General features: G+C 33.0%; 2 protein-coding genes and 1 pseudogene across 2 annotated transcripts; 2 read left to right on the top strand and 1 right to left on the bottom strand.

Annotated features, from left to right (window-relative positions):
- Nucleotides 1–3,911: 3,911 nt before the first annotated feature.
- Nucleotides 3,912–6,139, top strand: LOC120270064 (probable WRKY transcription factor protein 1). The gene is given in 6 exon segments (XM_039277063.1): nt 3,912–4,182; nt 4,346–4,439; nt 4,549–5,076; nt 5,078–5,400; nt 5,481–5,562; nt 5,759–6,139. Coding segments are annotated over 4 exon segments (1,125 nt in total). The 5' UTR covers nt 3,912–4,182; nt 4,346–4,439; nt 4,549–4,569; the 3' UTR covers nt 5,972–6,139.
- A 1,587-nt stretch (nt 6,140–7,726) lies between these two features.
- LOC120270035 lies at nt 7,727–11,827 on the top strand (annotated as a pseudogene).
- A 722-nt stretch (nt 11,828–12,549) lies between these two features.
- LOC120270638 (probable inactive receptor kinase At1g27190) lies at nt 12,550–14,398 on the bottom strand. Its single transcript, XM_039277694.1, is given in 3 exon segments — nt 12,550–13,141; nt 13,143–13,436; nt 13,438–14,398. Coding segments are annotated over 3 exon segments (1,527 nt in total). The 5' UTR covers nt 14,251–14,398; the 3' UTR covers nt 12,550–12,721.
- Between the last annotated feature and the right edge of the window lie 7,940 nt (nt 14,399–22,338).

Genomic DNA, 22,338 nt, shown 5'->3' with positions numbered 1-22,338 from the left:
AGCAAAGAAAAAAAACATGCAAACCTCACTAGATCTATGTGTGGACTTTTCTTTATTAGTTTAAGTGCTTGAATGACATTATAATTTCATACACACATACATATGTATTTATATATATATATATATAGTGTTTTGTTTTTGTGTTGTTATTTGTGGCCACTTGTTTTTAGAAAGAGGGACATGCTACCATTGTTGTTGCTTATGGTACTACTGTTGTACTAAATGACTAGACATTGATTTTATTAGTTGATTGAAAGGGGCCATTCATGCATGCTTGTATTCATGCTATAAAACAAACCCAGAGAGATTGAGAGGAAGGTGTGCTCTTGTCTTAGTCCCTTTTAATGTTGAGCATTGTTTGTGTTAAAGACTAGACATTAAATTGGTTATGTATATTTAGCTAAGTGGAACATTGCTTGTTTGGTTTTATATAGTTTTGGTATGACCTTTTTATTTGTAAGTTTATCAAGTAGTGTTGTATGTATAGTAATTGTTATCATCTGTTTGAAACTTTGAATGAATGGTGGTTGGTTAGGGATGAGTTAATTAATTAAATAAATTAAGTGAGTCTTGTTCAATTAACTTAAAATACTATTAGATCATATTTGGACCACACCTTTATTATATATATATTTGAGATCTTTGGCAATGTATAATATTATTGAAAGAAATCTTTTGAAGCTCACATATAGATATGTGTAATTGTGTATCACCATAAAATTAATAATGAAATTTAATGTAATGTCTGTATAGTCATGACTAAACTTTTCTTCCTTTTATTATTTATTTATTTATTTATTTTTTTAAATTGATAAAATTACAACTTACTTGAATTAAAAAAAAGAGAGAAGACAATCAGATAAAAGAAGATAACATAAATAAATAATACATAATTAGTAGAATATTAAAGTGAGAGATACCTCAGATCACCTAGTGATAAATATAGTGATGGTATTTAAAAAATAATTATCTTAAAAAATTATACATCTTAGGTGGCATATAAGTGACTTAATCACTTAAGCACTTTTATCTGGCTAATATTATCCTGTAATCTTCTCCTGAATTAGAGGTGAGAGGAATAAAAAACAATGTTGGATTTAATATTTGAAATAATACCATATGGGCATAAATTTTAATGGTCATTACTCATTGGTATTTTTAAAATTTTAATAAAATATAAATATAATATATAATAGAAATGAGCAAAAGTAAGATTAAAAAAAAAGTGAAAAATAAATAATAAAATATGATCCCATTCCATAACTGAAGATAAAGAAAATGGGAAGAGGCACGTGAAGAGGTGTGATTGTCTTGACCTAATTGAGTGGCCAGAAGGGTAGCAGTAGCACACACAAAGGCAGAGTCACGTGACCGCACCTGCGTCCCCGCCACCTCCAACGGCTACTATAAATAAATATATTTAATAATAATAATAATAATAATAATAATAATACTAAGACTTCTCTCTCTGGACACTCCCACCACCCTTCTCTTATAAATAATAGGTTTAATTATCCCTATAATTGTGTACTTTCTGTCTTTTTAATCTTCCTAATAATTTTAGGTACAATTAAGTCCTCATATTTAGTCGAGTTGAGTCGTTCTAGTTCATTCTTAATATTTTTTTAAAGTCTGATTAAGTCGTCAGTAATTTACACTTGCCCATCTATACCGCTGACTAGAATGACCCAACTCGACTAAATATGAGGACTAAATTGTATCTAAAATAATTGTAAGGACTAAAAAGGTAGCAAGTACACAATTACAGGGACTTATGTAGTAATTAAACCTAAATAATAACACAACTCTTCCCTCTTTCTCTCCTTCTAATTTTACTTGCATTTCATTCCCATTACCCCAACAATATTATATATATATATATATATGAGCATCGATCATCCAGGAACATTTGTGGATTTTGAATCATGAATATTTGTATCAACAATTAGATTTAAATACAATATGTATACATTGTACCATAAACAATATCACAATGATTATAAATAATATTATAGTGAAAAATAGAATGTAAAGTACTTTGATCTGAACAGTCCAATCAATTTTCTATATAATATCTTAATAAATTTGAACTGTTCAATCATATTTTTACTAGATCTATAATAACTTTTCTAAAAAAACAAAACCTAACTAATCAACCCTCATTAGCTCTTATTGTCCTCCCTAATTTGTACTATACTCAACCGTCCGTAATTGACATATATTCGATATATATATATATATATAAGAGTTTGAGTATGTTTATATTTGACAACCATTAGTTAATCCAGCATGGTCACCTGCAATGAGTGGGCAAAGACACATGATTAAATACATTACTTCATAGTATTATTACAATATTGTAAACAGTACTATATATATATATAGAAGTGTAATAATTTTATTCACATATTGTTTTAGATCCAGGTTTTAAATAAATTTGATGGGTTTCCATGTGGGAAGTTGCATGATAGAGGAAATTTCTTTTTAGTTTGGTTCTTGAAATTTTTTCAGGCATTTATGTGACATATTTTAAATATATGATAGTTGTAAACTCACTGTAATTGTGCATCATTATACCCGCCATCCCTTGATAATTTTTAATTTGGGTGGCACTTGTCATCTTTGGAAAAAAAAAACTTATATCTATAAAAAAAAAAATTTGAGATAAATCACCTAGTTGGTTATTTTATCTTTCTCACTACTCAAAGTTTAGGAGTTCTAATCTTTTCTATGGCCTGGTCATATTTAAAAAAAAAAATTAGATATGATTATTTGTAGATTTTTTTGATACTCAAAATCTTCATATATTTTATTATGAAAAATTATAATTTAAATTGAGAAGATGAAAAGCTATCTATAGATAATATATGGATTTAATATCTACCTGTAAAAAAAATGACAAAAGTTAAGAAACCACACACATATATATAACAACTTAAAAACAACCTTATATATTATTGTGCTTTTGTGAAATGATTTATGTTTAAATCTAGTGAAAAAAATCTTACTTTTGTGTGTATGGTTGGATAATAAGTGGCGCTGATCATACTCTTTTCTTGTTAGATGTCTGTCTCAAAAATAGGATTTCATACTTTTATTATCTCTTTTTTTTTTCTCCTTAATTTTAAAGAAGAATAAAGTTTGGAAGTTATTTGTTCACAATTAATTAGTGCACTTAAGGAGAATTTTAAAAATTTAAAAAAATAAATAAAAATTATTATTTCTAATTTTTTTATAATATAAACAAACCATTTCACAAATACTAAATCTTCGATTTTGGAAAAATTAATAATAGTACCACTAGTTTATTGCAGCGGAGTTACTGTTTACCAAGTGAAAAATTTTCTTTATATTTTTAATATTTTTTAATTAAAATTGGTTTATATATACTCCTTCCGTTTCTTTTTAATTGTCAAATTGAACTAATTCACACCGATTAAAAATTAAAAATTAATTGATTACCTATATTTTATAAAAAAATATTAATTATTTTTCAAAACTATCCTTATTTAAAACCCCACTAATAAAAAATATAATTTAATACTTAGTTGATTTTGATTTATTGAAAAATTGTACAAAGTATATTAAATTAAAAAGTAATGCTTAACAAAGTTTTTAATATGATAAAATATGACAATTAAAAACGAACTAGAAAGAGAATATTTTTACTTGTTTTATTATTTAAATATATAAAATGAAAAATTTAACAAATGTTGAGATAAAGACTTGAGCACTAGTTGTTGCAGTTGCAGTTTGCAATGAATAATAGTAGCAGAGTGCAGTGTGCACACAGAAAGACCATAACTTTTCATGTGTCCCATTCCCATAGATTCTCCTCAATTAGACCTTGTCCAGCATCCACATCTCTTTATTTAAAAACCATAAAACTTTTTACCACTTCCGATGTGGGATTATTCCACCTTTTTCACCTTTCATTGGAGCCATCTTCCTGCCATTCTCCCTCCTTCACTAACAACAATGCATGTTCTCTCCCTGTGCTTCCCTTGTCCTCTCTCTCTCTCTCTCTCTCTCTCTCTCTCCTACTTCTTCATAGATCTTAGATCTCCTTTTCATCACCTACCTTTTCCTTCTCTTTTCTCTGACTAAACAAAGACCTGTTTTTTTTTTTTCTTTTGCTGCTGCCACTGCATTGCTGCATCTGTGACTGTTTCAGCTTCTAAGGTGTGCTTATGATTTCCATTTTGTTTTTGGGAACTTGTGCTATTGTTTTTTACTATATCACAATGACATAGAAAAATTTTGATTTTGAGTGTTTTATGTATGTCTAGAAGTTGCTCACTTTTTTTTTTTTTCCTGATATTTTGTTTTTCTTGTTTTGTATCAGAAACTGAGAAGAAACAGAACTTGGAATGTAAGTGAAGTGAAAGTTAAAGTGAATGTGAAAGTGAAGTGAAGATCTTGTTTTCCTTCTTGTAAAGGTTATTCCTTTTTTTCTTTTTTTTTGTTCTTATTTGTTTGATTTCTAATAAAGGTGGCATTTTTTCCTTTAATCTTTGAGTTCATGAATGCTGGCATTATTGAAAACAGAGTGAGTTAGAGAAAGACCCAATGAAGTCTGGAGAGGAGAAAGCATGCTATGAGATTGGATCAGCAGCACAAGAGAACCAAAGCACAACAAACTCATACACATTTGAATTCCACAAATCAAACAGAAAACTCTTGAGCTCCAGGTCCAAGCCCACACCTTCCAAATGGGATGACGCCCAGAAATGGCTGGTTGGCTTATCCACCGGCCGAGATCACCGGAACTCCAAGAACAATCACAACAACAACAACAACAACAACAACAACAACAAGCCTCGCAATTCCAATGCCGATGACCGGAGACTTCTCAGCTCTCAATCCCAAAAAGGCCGAGACTCTTGCAGCAGCCTTGATGGAATTCTTGGAGATTATTCTTCAGTACCCATTGCTAATAATCCACAAGATGATGGAGAAACAAAAAAGATAGATTGCAATGAGACAATGTGGAGAATCAACAAGCCTGTTGATGATGATTCTTCTTTAACTGTTAGATCAGTTTGTGTGCGAGATATGGGGACGGAGATGACACCTGATTGCTAGTCAAGAACCATCAAGAACCGGTACACCGTTGAGAGCTACTACACCGGTGTTAAGGAGTCCTATGTCATCTCGGTCGTCAACTCCGGCAAAGCGTAGGCAAGGAGGAGCTCAAGATTATGATGGTTGTCGCAATAGTAGTAATAGTGTGGTGAAGAATTTTGAGAGGAAGGGTAATGGTTGGGCTTCTAAAGGCGAAGGAGAGGTCATCGGGACCGGGGGGGATGGTAATGGAACGGAGCAAGTTAGGAGTATCGACTCATTGGAGACAAGAGCTATGGCGTGGGATGAAGCCGAGAAAGCTAAGTATATGGCAAGGTAATACGGATTTGAATATATAAGCCTGGATTTCTTATCTTATCAAAATTCTTACTTACGAAGAATTTGATACTCGTTAGGTATAAGCGAGAAGAGGTGAAGATACAAGCTTGGGAGAACCATCAGAAAAGAAAAGCCGAGACGGGGATGAGGCGAATGGAGGTACATTAAAATTACTATAATTTCTTCCGTGTTAATGTGACTAATATGTATCGAGAGGGCATATTAGAGCGACTAATAGAGTTTACATCTTATAATTTTGAGAGTTAGAGAACAATAAGTATTGAATTAGAGTTTATCAAGAGTATAAATAAAAAGGTTTGAGAACATATAATCTCTAATGACTAGTGATTTTCAGGTGAAGGCTGAGAGGATGAAAATTAGAGCACAAGAAAAGCTAGCAAACAAGTTAGCAGCAACAAGGAGGATTGCAGAGGAGAAGAGAGCAAATGCAGAGGCTAAACTGAATGAGAGAGCTGCAAGAACTTCAGAGAGAGCAGATTACATTAGGAGAACTGGTCATCTGCCATTCTCCTTTCTCTCCTTCAAACTTCCATCACTTTGTGGTTAACTGCTTAAAAAGAGAACACCACCATTTCAACTTGTTTTGATGTAATATCTTCTTCTTGTAATATCTTTGCAAACAATCTCTCTCATATGTGTTCATTGCTTCTTTTTAGTTACCATCTGTAATATTTTGTCACTGTATTAATCTGTTTGATTTTTCTTTGGCTTTGTATTCTTGCAATGTCTTATATATATATATATATATATATATATTAAGTTTAATTTACATTTGAGCATTGCAAGTATTAAATATGTCCTGCATTGCAGTGAGAGAAATGGATTGATCAGGTTTTTCATTGTGGGAAGGCAGATACATATGTAATAACTGATATGGACAGACACATGTTAAATGGAGGGACAGTAAATATGTCTTGCATTGCTATGTGCTCTACTGCTACAGGCAAGAAAAATGTTGACCACTTTTTCCACATCACCCTTTGCCCTCTCAAATGTAAAATTATTTGATCACATATTCCACATCAATTAATATCCCAACACCTAAAATGGAAGTATGGTCATTTTGGTGGATTAACATTGATAGACATCATGTAGCTATTTTACAAGTTTTGGTCAGAGCCATCGTTTGAAATATTTAATTGAAACAAAACAATCATGGTTACTCTCTTTTATTTTGTTCATGTATGTTATGATAAAAAAATTTGTGTATTTTCTCTATCTTTTATTTTATTTTAAATTTTACAATCTAAAAAAAAAAAAATAAAGTTACTAGATTCCTTCAATTTTTTTAAACTAATTTACTATCAACAGTTTATATTAAATTTTACCAAACTAATTAATCTTTCAAGCACCATAGTGACATTAATAATGGATGTGATCCATCTATGGCAATCATTTCTAGAGTGGCATTGTATCTCTCATAATATTTGATATTTGTTTTTCCTTGTACTGTCTTTGGATTTTAATGATGTTGTGTTTTATACAAAATTTTTCTTAAAAAAAAAAAATTAGTAGAAAGCATTCCATGCATAAAACATTTTCTGTATGTTTCTATGTTTTATTCTTTTTATCCTATTAAATGGTTTACAACAGAATCTTTACAATTATTTATTATTATTATTTTTTAAAAAAGGCGATAAGCATCAGGACCCAAGAACATGTACGTGTGGGGAGCAAAACTCAATCTTGATCCATTGGTCCTCCCAAAATAATCGATCATATCATGTAGATCGATATTTAATTGACCTTAGAGAAATTTGGTCTCATGAATTATTGATGCATGATCATTTTATTGAGTTTTAATTTCTGTTTAGAAAATTTTAATGTATTACCCGAATTGGTCCTTCTACTTTTCTCACTTTTTTTTTTGGGTCCCTTCTACTCTAAAATGGGCTAATTATTGGTTATATTTTTAAGAGTTAAGGGATTAGATATGAAGAGATTAAAAGTAGAGAGACTAAATTGGGTTATTTTCAAAAGTAGAAGGATTAGTGGAATGTATTTTTGAGTAGAGGGATCAAAAGGAAAAAGAGAAAAAAGTAGAGGGACCAATTCAGATATTATACCGAAAAGAAAATTTTTAAGCAAAAAAAATGAAAAATAGAAACAATGTAAGCCACAGTTGAAGTCATATGCGATATACTATTCCGCCGGAACTACCTTTGGCAAAGATATAACCTCGCGTGTCCATCACCCATTCGCTGACAACAAAATCCCTCACGGTTCAAAATTTCAAATCACACTCTTAACCGGTTCCAGCGGGATTACTAAGTTCACCTCTCCATCTTCAGCGAAGCAAAACCCAGAGCTTTCGAGATTACTGCCATCGATCTCCATTTCTAGGGTTTATGCGACATTGGATCCATGCATGGCGAGGTTTCAGCGCTCACTTGCATTGTGCTCTTTGCTGATTTCCTATGGGCATCGTCATCCTCGCCATCGATCTCAGCTTGTCGAATTCTATGGAGAAATCCATACACGATGGTGATGCTAAGCCCCTCCCAGCGCCGGTGAGGTGCTGATGACCCATCTTTCTTCTTTTTGTTAATTTTCTCCTTGATTTACAGCTTCTCAATTTGAATGCTTATCTGATTAGTTAATCGATGTGGAGTTCCTGCTTGTTTCTCTTGGTACTGTGATTGCATAGTGTGTAATGGAAATTATGATCTTGAGCACTAAGAATAGGTATGAAAAGGATTTTGTTATCTTTTGTTGTTGGTGTTTATTGAGTTCATCCCTTTGGCATGCTTTTGTGCAGTTGTGGTCATTTTTTAGTTAGTTTACTGCAATGGAAGTAATTAGACATCTGTTGGTCATAGCCCATTTTAATGTTTTCCACTTGAATTTGCATTGTTAAGGTAAACTTTTTGAATTAAATGAATGAAATTTTGTTTTGTACTGTGGATGTGCTTGCTTAAAGAGACTGTTTTTTGAATTACATTGTTACGACATTGGTTATATACTAGACTATGATGTATGGTTTTTCTTCAATTGTTAATGAGATATTTAGTTTGCGATAGGACAAAAGTATTTTTATTGGCAGAAGGTCTTAATGAGTTTGTTGCCAATTTACCGGCACTTTGAGTTAAAATAGAAGGAGATGGCACCTGCACCTCATCTAGATGGAGCTGCTATGCAGATTAAGAACCTTTTATATTTCTTTGCTGGCTATGGCATCATTGACTATGTGAGAAACTTTTGCTAATATTTTTTTAATCCCCATTTCTATCAATGTTTTTAACTTGCATTATTATTTCTGATAAATAATTTGCATGGCTCTGTTGAAAATATCTTTAGTTTTGTATCTAATTTTAGGATCTGTACTGTATGGTACCTGTTCATTTGGTTTGCTCTATGTTTCCAGTTATTGTCATTGATTTGAAAACGCAGACTGTTTGTACAGCAAGTTTTTCTTTCATATAGACTAATTTTTTATAATTGTCTCATCTCTTTTCCCTTCTTTTTCCTATCATATGGCAGGGAATTTCTCAATTTTCAGAGCTCCAAATATCAGATATATTCTAGCAACCAAATTTGTAAATTGTTGGTGCACAGATAGTGAAGTTGTAGATACATTGAGAATTGATTTTTATTTTCTCTAGCTAGTTGGATATGAATTTCAATTGTCACTTATCATTTTTGCTGTTTGTAAAGTTACAGCCAACTTTCTAACCTGCTATAGATGATTTGCGCATCAAGCCTAAGAGCAGCCTGTACATCTCTGTGCATTTTCATGGATTTTTTATACTTAGCTGCTGATTAGTGATGCCATCTTTAAATTTTTTTAGCTGGAAAGTGATAATTGCTTTTGGAAATTCAGTACATCTTGTCTGAAATTCATTGAATCATATACTATAACAGTTTGATATGTGTTGTAGTTCTTAAAAAGATGTCTCCATCCTGAGCTAAGAAACATACTTGTTTGCCTGACAGAATCATTGTCTTAAACATTAGTTTTCTTCTGACTTTGAAGATTTAGCCCAGTTATAGTCTGATGAGCTTATGTTATTAGATGTTTTTCACATGTAGGTGCACTGTTATATGGATTCTATAATTTTACTGATGGCACATGGGAAGGAAGGTTTGATATGCCAAAAGAAATGCTACATTCCCATTTAGGAATGGTATATGATGGTTGATGCATTTATGTCATCATCGGACAATATGACCCACAATGTAGAAGGTCTACAGCTCACGATGTCATGCTGGATATGGAGAAAAAGGAATGGCATGATTTGCCTCCCATATCTTCCCCTAGGTATGTGAATAATTGGGTATATTGAAGCTATTTGTTGATGTGGAGTGATTATTCAATATGTTTTACTGAATTATGTCAATGTTAAATTTGCACCATATGCTTCCCTTCCCCTTATTATGTTATTATTATTATTATTTTATCTTTGGTTTTACCCATGGATGAACCTTTTGCATCTTTTCTATTCAGTTAGATGCATGGTTGTTCTATTGTTAATTTGGATTCGCCAACTGTCATCTCGTCAACTAGCTTAGTGATTATTATATGATGAAGAAAATGCCAATTAGAGTCATTTTTTCATAGCTTAACGTCCTAATGGTTCATAGATATGCACCGGCCACCCAACTCTGGAGAAGCAGGCTACATGTGATGGGTGGCAACGAGGACCACCACCAACCTTCATTGGATCATTGGAGTCATCCAGTTAAGGATGGGGAAGCACTGGAAAAAGTTGGAAATGTGAAATACCTATTAACTTGTGGAGGCCCCCACAGGTTTGCAACTGTGACATATTTGTTTGGCAAATTGAATGAATGATGTGAATGATTGATATCTCATTTTCATCAAGCATCTTTTCACCTTTGCTTTGACAATTCTATGCTGATTAATTTCAGCAATATTATGTTATTGCATTGGTTTTTTCCTTCTCCGCAATCAAGCTGGACCGATTGTTCTGCCCTATCTGTTTCTTGCCGCACTTCAAATGCGTACAATTTTCAAAATAATCGATTGTATTATCATCAGTCTGGCACCTTTTCCTATATTTAAATTTAAATGCGGGAAATTGTCATAAATAGTGAAGTTGTATTTTATCAAAGGAGCTGTTTTATAGTAGTTGAATTTCACAGCTAAGCTGATTGCATATTTTGTCTTGGGTTTCTACTTTTGTCCAGGTGTTATTTGATAATGTTTATATGTTAGAAGATGGATCTAAATGGAAGGAGCTTCCTCCCTTGCCTAGACCGGATTCTCATATTGAGTTGGACCATTGTCAACAATTCCATTATAATTGCTGGAGGGACAACAGAAAAACATTCAGTCTTCCAATTCAATTTAGGTTCCTTGGTAAGGAGCACTTTCGTCAATTGCTTTGCCAAATAAATTAGGTAGTGTTGGTTTTGTTTGCTATATATGCACATACTAATGAATACTATTTGTTATGTTCATGATCTTTATCTCTGCCACTATTTTTGTTATAAAATGCAGAAGGACTTGTATTGGAGTAAAAGAAATATCATCCATTATTTGCCATCCCACTTTGGTTTCTAACATATTTTTACCTTAATGTGAAACCTAGACAGCATAAATGGAATCAACTCTACTGATATATTAAAGGAACCTTGTTGTTGGGTATTTGTTGTCAATGGATAATGCTTGTGAAACACTCGTATGCTAAAAAGTTTGCTAGATAGAATTTGTAAAAAACTTGACCAAATTTTCATTGTTGTTTGTTAATTGTCTGTCTCCCAGGTTGTACTGGTATTGCCCAATCAATCTCAGAACATTACAAATGGTTATGGGTATTTCTTATTGAGAGTGAAGCTCATGTTTTGTGCAATACTGGTTGATGGTGGGGAAATTGTCTTTTTCGCGTCAAGACTACCTTGGTTGGGTTTTGGAATGACTGATTATACTTTCACTTATAGACAGAGGGATTGCAGTCCTTTTGATCCTGCCCTGGAGAAGGTTACTGGCAACATGTGGATAAACCAAGCTGAGCCTTTTAAAGAATTTCATTTGATTATGTTCAAGATCTTGGTTTTCTGAGGCCAAGTCACTCTCTTCAAATGGCATCATCATATGTTAGTTATTTTATTTTTTATTTTTGACAAAGCCGATAATTGACAAAGCAAAGTATAAGTGGGTACATAAATGCACCAGTTACGATAGCTTGACTGACTTCCTGGAGATAACCCCTGCCATACAATCCTAGAGGGGAGAATGAGAGGTAATCTTTCACACAGAACTTCCACAGAGAATCCTTAACATGAATTGTAATTTGAGAGGTTCAAACTCGAGACCTCTTAATCATAACCATGAATAGTTATCGTTGGGTTAGTTCATAGTTCTTATTTGAGTTATTTTTTTGAGTTATTTTTTTGCTTGTTTGATTGTGGCCTCTGAAGGGTGTGGTCACAATATTAGATATAAAGTACCTCAACAATTTGATTTTAAAAGTATCTTAATTTAATTGATTAATTATATTTTTTTCTTGTCAAATTTTTTTGCTAGAGGAGTTTTTATATCATGAGATCGATATTTTTCAAAAAAATAAAATATGTTAACCATTAATTGGAAAGACATACAAAATTATAAATTTTTCTACAAGGTATAAAAAACGAAAAAGTAAAGGAAGAAGTTATTTGTATATCTTCTGTTTATAAAAAAATTATTTAATGTTTAATTTTTTTTTGTTTTCCTCTTCTTGTGTGATCAAATCTCAAGAAAGTAAATGAAACATTTCAAAAATAATTAATGCATAACACCATTTATACACTTTATAATCCAGGTAGTGGTTCATGAACTTTATTATTATTATTATTATTAACACTAAAATATCATTCTGAACGAATGAATTGAGTTTTCATCATTTAAAAAACATGCAAGATAGAACTTTATCATCATCAAGCAAGGTCATACCAACCTTTATTGAAACCATTCTCATCCATGTGTGTGGGAATTCATTCTAAATGTGTAATGAAACTCACTTAGGCTTTGTTGGCATCACATCCACAGATTGGTGAGAATCATGTTCTCAACCAAAGTGGATGTTTCTATCAATCCACTTCCTCATAATATAAGTGGCCAAACCACACATTATGATAATGTGTACTCATGCAATGATAATCCCCCATCCATCCCATTCTATATGTCTAATTTAACCCCTCTTTATTGAACTATATAAATCACCAAACCAAGCATACTCTCATGAACTACATAGTAGTAGTAGTAGTAGTAGTACATACAGTATAACTAATTACATTACCAATAACAAGTCTCTTAGTCTATTCCCATTAGAGCTAAACAAATATGCAAGAAACACTAAACAACATCCTTACCAAAACTCAGAGGAAACTCATCAAGCTCATCCTCTTCATCATCACCTTCAATGGCTTTCAATGATTCATAAACCTTATACATTAAAGGCCTATCCTGAGGCCTAGCAGCAACACACTGGCGAGCAACATCCAAGAACTGCATGATCTTACCATCATACCCTTTACCTCTAATACACACATCAACAACATCACCAATCCTTCCAGAAGCTGACAACAAACAAACCCAATCAACCAAGCTCCCTTTGAACACATCTCCATTGTAATCACACTCACTGATCTCCATTGCCTTTTGCCCTGTTACCAACTCCAAGAGAACCACTCCAAATGCATACACATCACTCTTAGTAGTAGCAACCAATGGAACAGTAGTACTAATGGCCAATTCCGGCGTAATGTAGCCCTGGCTCTCCGGCTTCACTGGTTTTAGTCAGCAGCCGGAGAATACCAATATCGGTGAACCGGGCACCGTACTCTTCATCGAGGAGGACAGCGCTGGAGCTAATGCTTTGATGAATGTATGGTGTTTGGAAGCCATGGTGAAGCCAAGCGATTCCCCGGGCAGCCCCGACTCCGATCTTGAGCCTTGTCGGCCAATCGAGTTCGAATTGGAGGTCAGAAATGGAACCATGGGGCATGTTTTTGTAGATGAGAAGCCTCTCGTCTTCGACGAGGCAGAAGCCGAGAAGAGGGACGAGGTTTCGGGTGGCGGAGTTGGCCGAGCCGGTTCATCTCGGCACGGAATGGCTTTTCAAGGAGATCACATCCATGGAGACGTTTCACTGTGAGGGCAGAGCCATCACGGAGCACGGCTTTGTAGGCAGTGCCGTTGCGGGAGCTGCCAGCGGTGATGATGTGGTTGGGGTGAAAGCCATTGGTGGCTGCCATGAGATCCGCGAGCTTGACCTTGACGATGGGTTTGTGGAAAAGCGATACCTCAGTGAGCCGGTGTTGGGATGAGCGGAGACGGTCTGCCCAGCGGAGGCCGTCCTCGCCGGCGGCGCCAGCAAGGTGTTTCTTTGAGCGCCAGCGCCAGATGAGGAAGGCAAGGAGAAGGGACGCAGCGGCGCCGAAGACGCCGGAAGCGATGATGATGATGAGGCTGGTGCGTGTGAGGGAGCTGTGGCAGGAGTGGAGAGGGTGGCCGCAGAGAGAAGGGTTGTTGGCGAAGGCGGAGGGGTCGGAGACGGGGAGAGATGGAGGGATAGCACCGGAGAGCTGGTTATCGGAGAGGTCAAGACGTTTGAGGCGGTCAAGGCGGGCGATGGAGGCGGGGATAGAGCCGGAGAAGCTGTTGTGGTCGAGGATTAGGGCGTTGAGGAAGCGGCAATTGGAGAGCTCGGCGGGGAGAGGGCCGGAGAGTTGGTTGGAGGAGAGATCAAGGGAGACCAAGTAAGGAAGCCAGTTACAAAGGGAAGAGGGGAGACCACCGGAGATGGAGTTGGAGGAGAGATCTAGGGTTTGGAGGGAGGTGCAGAAGCGGAGATCGGAGGGGAGAGTGCCGGAAAGGGACATGGAGGAGAGGGAAAGAGAGATGACACGGTTCTGTTGATCGTTCCAGCAGAAGACGCCGGAGAAAGAGCATACGAAGCCGGAGGAGGAGTTGGCGAAAGTTCCAAGGGAGGCGGGAGGAAGTGAGTGGTGAGGGCGTTGTTGACGCCGCGAAGGCAGCGGACGTCGGAGTCCTCGGCCATGGTGAAGATGATGAGCACGGTGAAGCAGGAGAGAAGAAGCGGGGCCGCCGCCGCCGTGCGCAGAGTGGCCGGCATCGCCGTGTGAAGAGGAAGAGGAAGAGGAAGAGGAAGAGGGATGGGTTGGGAAGTTGGGGGAAGATGGGGGAAAACTGAAAAGGAGGAGGGGAACTTTGAATAGGAGTGTCCTGCTTTGACTGAAGACTTAATGTAGTACTATATTTCTTATTCTATTCTTTGTAATAATAATAATAATAATAAATAAATAAAAGACACTGAAATTATTATTAAAAAAACAAAAATTTAGATTTTTTTTTTTTTTTTTAAATACGAGACCAAGAGCGTTTCACTTATTAGTGTATGAAAGAGAGCGACACATCAGTTAACAAATTAATTATCTTTTAAAAATTTATTATATAGAGCAAATAAACATATGAGACAATAATAATATGTTATGTATGCTCAAAATAATACTCTTTTTGTTCTTTTTTATCTGTCGTGATTAACCAGAATCTCACGTATCAATAAATTTAATTATTTCATAAATTTTTATAAAAATTTTGTTATCTTTCTAAAATTACCCCTGATTTATATCTTCACATTTTTTTCTCATATTTAATTTCAAAAGAATAAAAATTTGAATAAAGTGTTAGGATAGTTTTGAAAAAAAATAATAATAAATGTTTTTAGATATTATAAATTAACAGATAAAAGGAACGGAGGGAGTATATCAATTATCATAATTTTGCCATTTAGTATAGAAAAGAATCTTTTTATGAAATTAATTTTTTTTTTAACCGTATGTATAAGAATTTTTGAAGTTCAGCATATCTGATGTCGGAAAGCATACAGTTTTTCTCATAGTAAATGTAAAACACAGTGTATGGATCTCTTGTTTAGTACTCTACAGTATAGCAAGTGTACAATTAGAGTGAGTAATCACTAGGTTATGTAGTGTTTATCAAAATTTGGTCTATATTAAAGCTTTACCATGTGGCAATGGCTTTATATATATATATATATATTAGTGTATGTATATATATATAATGTACTAATTTAATTAATTTAGTAATAAAAAGATATTAGTTAAATTTATCTAGGAATTTAATTGATAGGAGAATTAGAATATGATTTTTTTAAGAAATTATAATTTTTTTTAATAATTTTAAAAGGAAGACCAAAGCTGCAAGTGGCCTTTATGTATTGAAAACACCTTATGGAGTGACAGAAATTTTTATCAATTAATACTTTTTTTTTACTCATAGCAATATATATATACATACATATTGTTTTAGAATTTTAATAAAAATTTCTCATTTAATTTTTTTTTAATAATGTGGACAAATCACCTAAAAATTTCTCATTTATTATTTTTTTTAATAATATGGACAAATCACCTATATATATATATATACTCATTGTTATATTTCAACTCTCAATATTTCGCATTTGAGTCAAATACTGTAATTGTTAAGCTATTATGCAACGGTACAAAATAAAATATATAAAGCAATATATCATGAATTTAAAGTTTATAAATAATCTAAAATTAAATTTCTGAAAAAATAATGTTATATATATATATATATATTGAAAATCATGTCCCTTTATGTGTTTCACGGAACAAGAGTAGGTTGATAATGAATTTAGTCTACACGATTTGGAGAATCAAGACAAAAAAACAAATGAAGAGAACAAAGAAATTTTAAGAGGACAAATGACTCAGGCCAATTCAATGAGAATATACATGTTGATCAAGTCATCATTTATTCTATTTAATAATAATAATAATGACTCACTCAAGCCAATTCATGAGAATATGTTGATCAAGTCATCATTTATTCTATTTTATATTTAATAATAATAATAATAATAATAATAATAGAAATTTTACAAGCCATTCATATAGCCTTGAAAAATCCCTGAAAATTAAACAATATATATTATTGTATTTTTTTTTTACAAAATCGACAAGCGACAAAACAAAAGACAAACGAGTATGGAGATGCACCAGTTGTGGTGACTTGACTGACCTCCTAAAAATAAACTTCATGTCATATAACTTTAGAGGAGAGAATGAGAGATATTTTTTACACATAACTCCCACAAGAGATCTAAAAAGTGAATTGTAATCTGAGAGCAAGCACGAATAATTATCAGTGGGATAGCCCATCTGCCCATGATTCCTTATATTATTGTATTGCAAATGAGTTGATATTAAGTTTTTTTGTATTATTATTTTTAAGGGGAGCATCCCTAGAAGAGCCATATTTTTCTTTCAGCCGGCACTATATAAAAATAAATAAATTTTTTTATTTGATTTTTCTTTTTAAATGTTTTCATTTTTTAACCAAAAAGAGTCAATAGTCTTTACTGTTCAAAGATTTAGAAAAGCAAGGTCAACTCTTGCCTAATCATCCATAGACTCTAACGCGTAACGACTTGGAAAAGTATTAAAAAAATTGGAATTCATATTAACTTCATAGAAGTTTCTTTATTATTATATATATTTTTATTTACATTTAGTACCAGTCATTGCAAACAAATTACAAATACGATGTAAAAAAAATCAGATATAAACTTTAAATTATAGTAAAATAAAAATAATTACAAACAATAAATGAGATCCAAAATTCATATAATCAAGATTTTCTTTTTTCTTTTTTGACCTTTCCACCATCTCAAAACACTTTAATCTTTCAATTTTTTTTTATTATTTAGTAATTTTTTTACAAATATCAAGAAGATATTCTCATTTATTTTTCCTCAATTTTAATTTATTTTCAATAATTTTAAGAAAACATTCTCTATATAATCTCACTTCTTACTTCAAACAAAAAAAGTAAAAATAAAATAAAATAAAAGAAAGAGTTATAACTTAACTTCCACAACATAAATTTACAGCGAAATTAAAAAGTTAAATAAATCTAGACAAACCAAATAAATAATTCAAAATAATTATATATATATATATATATATATATAACCAGGCCATATAATAATCTAGGCCAATTAATTCTCATAATATATATATATATATAAATTTACAGCGAAATTAAAAAGTTAATTCTCATAACTTACCCACGTTTGAGCCCATAATATCTTGCCATTAGATCACTTTGTAATATTTTTGGAAGCTAAGAAAAAAAAAAGATAAATTAAATCAATAATTTTTTTATTTATTTATTTTCCATGTTTCTTTTTCATGAATTTAAAAAAATAAACTAAAATACTATGGAAGTTAAATAATATTATATTTAAAAAACCCTCATCTTCTTTCATTGAATAGTGCCTTCTTTTCATAGTCCTTTAGTGGTTGGTGCTCTTGCACAAGCTTGTGTTTGCTTATGTTCACAACTAGCTCTTTATCCTGAATTCTCTTACAAATTTTATTAAAATTCACATGTTGAAATAAATTATAAAATAATAATAAATTTTCATGTATCTAAATCTAATCTTTAAATTTTCTAATTATATTTTTAATTCAACAAATTTAAGATTTATTCTTAAACTGCTAAAATTATTAGTCGTGTATGTAAAATAAATGTTATCACCAACTAAATGACCAACTAAATGACGAAAAAAAATTAGAAAAAATAGTTAAAAATGAAGAAAGAAGAAATTACCAAGAAAGTTTCTACATTGAATTTAGACAATTTGTTTTGAAAAAGCGATCGCATGTTTCAAGTGAGTCTTTGTTGAATTACTATAATTCTTTTTCTTGCATCCACACTTTCTATTTTGTCGAAAATTTCTCTAGATTCTTTTACTTCAACTTTCACCATGACCGGAAAGAAAACATGAATTTATTTCAAGATTAAAAAAATACATGTAAGTACATGAAATAGTCTCATTGTATGTATGGCTTATTATTTACCATAGAACCAGTTTATTATTACAATATAATAATAAACTATAAGATGTAAAGTTTGAAGAATAAAAATTTGTATAAATAGACCATAAAAATATCACTAAAATTCATTGTTAATAATAATAATAATAGTAGTAGTTGTTGTTGTAGTATAATTCGATTACCGTTACATCATTTTTTTTTACGTTTGATCATGTTTAGATTTTATCTTTTGTAATCATTATTTGCAAGAACTGTTTTAAATTTTTGTCAATCTTTATCTAAGAGTTTGTGAAATAAAATAACCACGGCCCATTAACATTCTTATCATTATTTTCTTTATTCTCCATAATTTCTTATTTGCATCTTTCATTGTGGACATCATGCATTCACATTTTGAACAACATTAAAAAAATAAAATAATAATAATAATAATAATAATAATAATAATAATAATAATAATAAATTTCTTACTAATGAAATCCATTTTAAATCCTTATATTTCACTATAGTATAGATATTATGCATATACACAGACTTATGAAACAACATTATATGGATTTTTTTAGTTATTCCCATTTCAAAATAGTATTAACAAATAAAGTTACATAAACCTAAATAAACCACCTCCGGGAAGTTAATCATAAAACCCATATGAAGGAGGAAATGCCTCCTAGATAAGAGGAGAATTCCAGCACCATATCTTCAACCAAATCACCCAATCAATCACCAAGATTAAATAGCCACCAGTGAAGCAAATTAACAGCTATATCATTCCCTACAAATTAGTAAATTAACTCTTGAAAATCTGCTTCTATGATTTGTAAAATCAAGACTACAAGCAAGCCTATCATATGTGTGTATATATATGTACCTCTCTACATCAATGAAACATAGAACCTTGAAAATCTTTCTTTACTCTTCTTCATGGTATCAGAAGCCACAATTCCAACGAGAATATCAATCATGTCTTCCTCTCCTGGAAGTTCCTCCATTCAAATTATTAATTCTTGTCATCTACCAACCTTGATGAAAGATGAAAAGAAGAACCAAATCCTACCTATCATCTCTGGCAACATCAAGATAAACTTCTTCTGCATGGCATAATGGCATCTGTCTCAAATCAGTGATTTCCTTAATCTCAACATCAAACACCTCTCATGCGGCATGGGTAAAGCTTGAGAATCTCTATGCAAATCGCTCTCGCTCTTTGTAATGACACTCAAAGAGCATCTAATGACTATCTTCAATTAATCAAAGTAACTGTTGATGAACTTGCTTTGATTGATATGCTAGTCTCAGATGATGATATTGTTATTCATGTACTGAACAACATCGGCTCCGAGTACAAGGATATTACAGCCGCAATAAGAGCTCGTCCCGATCCAATTGGATTTGAAGAACTTTATGATAAACTAGTTGATCATGAACAATTCTTGAAACAAGAAAAGTCATGTACCAACATCAAAATCTCCATTGCTAACTACACTAATTGTTCAAGAAATGGGACTTCTTATTCCAACGGTACATCATTGAGGTCTCATTATACTCACAATCCAACTCAATGTGACAACCCAAGGCAAGGATTTTACCCAAAAAACCAACAGTCCAATTTCCCAAGGCGTCAAGAGAGTGGAAACTTCTATTTTCAAAAGTCAAAGTGGCTCTCATGGACATCCTCATAATCTCAAATATCAATTTCTGTGACCAATATGGCCACTTAGCCAAAGGATGCCATAAGCTTCAAGCATGTTTGTCACAAAATCACCCAACAACCAATTATAGCTCTTCCTCTCATGGTTCTAAGAAAGGATGGCTTGTTGATTCGTGTGCTTCTCATCATGTCACATCCAACTTGAATAACTTATCTCTTCACTCAAACTATGATGGCCCAGACACTGTCACAATAGGAAATGGTCAAGGTTTGTCAATCACACACATAGGTTCTACCATTTTAAACTATACTCATAACTCCTTTCATCTTAATGATGTTCTTTGTGTCCCCTTCATGGATAAAAACTTAATCTCAGCTTCCAAATTTTACAAGTCTAACAATGCATCCATTGAGTTTTTCCCCTATTTCTATATTGTAAAATAACTCACTACGGGGGCTCTACTCGCTTGAGGCCAGAATAGGGATAATATCTACGAGTGGGCAAAGACTAAGGTGCTAACATCACCAACTGCATATGTTATCCGCAAGAATTCCATAATTAATTGGCACAATAAGTTAGGTACCCATCTTCAAAAATTCTCAGCTTCATAACAAAGTCATTAGGTGTGTCCTTTAATTTTGACACCTTTATTTGCAACTCTTGTCGATGTAATAAGAACCATAAGCTCCCATTTGGTCAAACGTCTCCCAAAGTACAAGTCCTTTAGATTTAATCTACATAGATGTTTGGGGACCGTCACCTACTCCTTCCATCAATGGTTTTAAATATTTTGTCATTTTTGTTTATCATTTTACCAAAAGCATATGTTTTTATGGCATGAAAAATAGATCAGATATTTTTGCAATCTTTCCCAAGTTTAAAGCTCTTATTGAAAACTATTTCAAAAAGTCAATTGTTTCAGTTTACTCTACCAATGGAGGTGAATATCAAAAACTAAAATCTTTTTTTGAATCCCATGTGATTACTCATCTCACTACTCCTCCTCACACCTCACAACACAATGGTGTTACTCAACGGTGACATTAGCATGTTGTGGAAACAGGGCTCACTCTTCTCCATCAAGCATCCATCCCTTGAACTTTTTGGACTTATTCTTTTCAATGTGTAGTTTATCTTATAAACCACTTACCGGCTCCAATTCTTCAAATGATTTCACCTTTTGAAAAATTGGTTCATGAGTCACCAAACTATGACCTATTTTACACTTTTGGGTTCGTCCTTATAATGAGAATAAGCTTCAACCTAAGTCTCGTCCTTACACTTTCTTAGATTATTCTACCACTCAGTGTGCATACCAATGTTTTGATCCACAAACCAACAAATTTTTTCCTCTCTGGCATATCATTTTTCATGAGTCTCACTTTTCTTTTTCTAGTCTAGATCTAGCAGCTCACCGTGTCAATCATAACCCCACTAAATCATGGTCTCACTCATCACTTTCCTTAACTAACTCTCCTATCGTTCATATACCAATTCGTCATGCATCTAATATGTCAACAACTCAAATGCAAGACACCACTCTAAATATCATTGCCTATTCTTGGAGTGATGTGGAGCCTTCAAAATCTCCATCTTTTGAACCACCTCAATCTACCTCTCTCGCAAAATCCTCCACCCACACATACCCATATCATGACCACTAGATCGCTAAATAACATTTTCAAACCTAAACAAATAAACTTAACCGCCAAACATCCTTTACCCCAAACCCATAAACCCATGCATGTATTGCAAGCCTGACATGATCCTCATTGGCGACAGGCTATGTCTGAGGAATTTACAGCTCTTGTTCATAATGGCACTTGAGAACTTGTATCATCAAGCAAAGATCAAAATTTAATTGGGCGCAAATGGATTTTTCGTATTAAGTGAAATCTTATGGTAGGATCAACAGTTACAAAAGCAAGACTGGTAGCTAAAGCTTATCATCAAAGACCGGAATTTGATTACTATGACACATTAAGTTCTATTGTAAAGCCAACCACATTCGACTTATTATTATACTTGCCTTCTCACGTGGCTAGTTTTTATATCAACTAGATGTGAATAATGCCTTCCTGCATGACTCCAAATCTGAAGAGGTATATATGTATCAACCTTATAATTTTATTGATCAAAACTATCCTTCTCTTGTTTGCAGACTTCACAAAGCGCTCTATGGCTTGAAACAAGCACCACGAGCTTGGTACCATGCCTTGTGGAACTTACTGCTTGACTTTGGATTTGTTAACTCACATGCAGATGCTTCACTCTTCATTTTTAACAAGAATGGGATTCTTGTTTACTTCTTGGCTTATGTAGATGATATGCTTGTTACAAGTAATAACTCAGACTTTCTCAACACATTCATTTGTGAACTCTCATCGCAATTCTCCACAAAGGACTT

Source organism: Dioscorea cayenensis, chromosome 10 (assembly GCF_009730915.1).
Source record: "Dioscorea cayenensis subsp. rotundata cultivar TDr96_F1 chromosome 10, TDr96_F1_v2_PseudoChromosome.rev07_lg8_w22 25.fasta, whole genome shotgun sequence".
Taxonomy (NCBI): domain Eukaryota; kingdom Viridiplantae; phylum Streptophyta; class Magnoliopsida; order Dioscoreales; family Dioscoreaceae; genus Dioscorea; species Dioscorea cayenensis.
The sequence above is the reverse complement of the archived record's forward strand: the minus strand, read 5'-3'. Positions and strand labels throughout refer to the sequence as shown.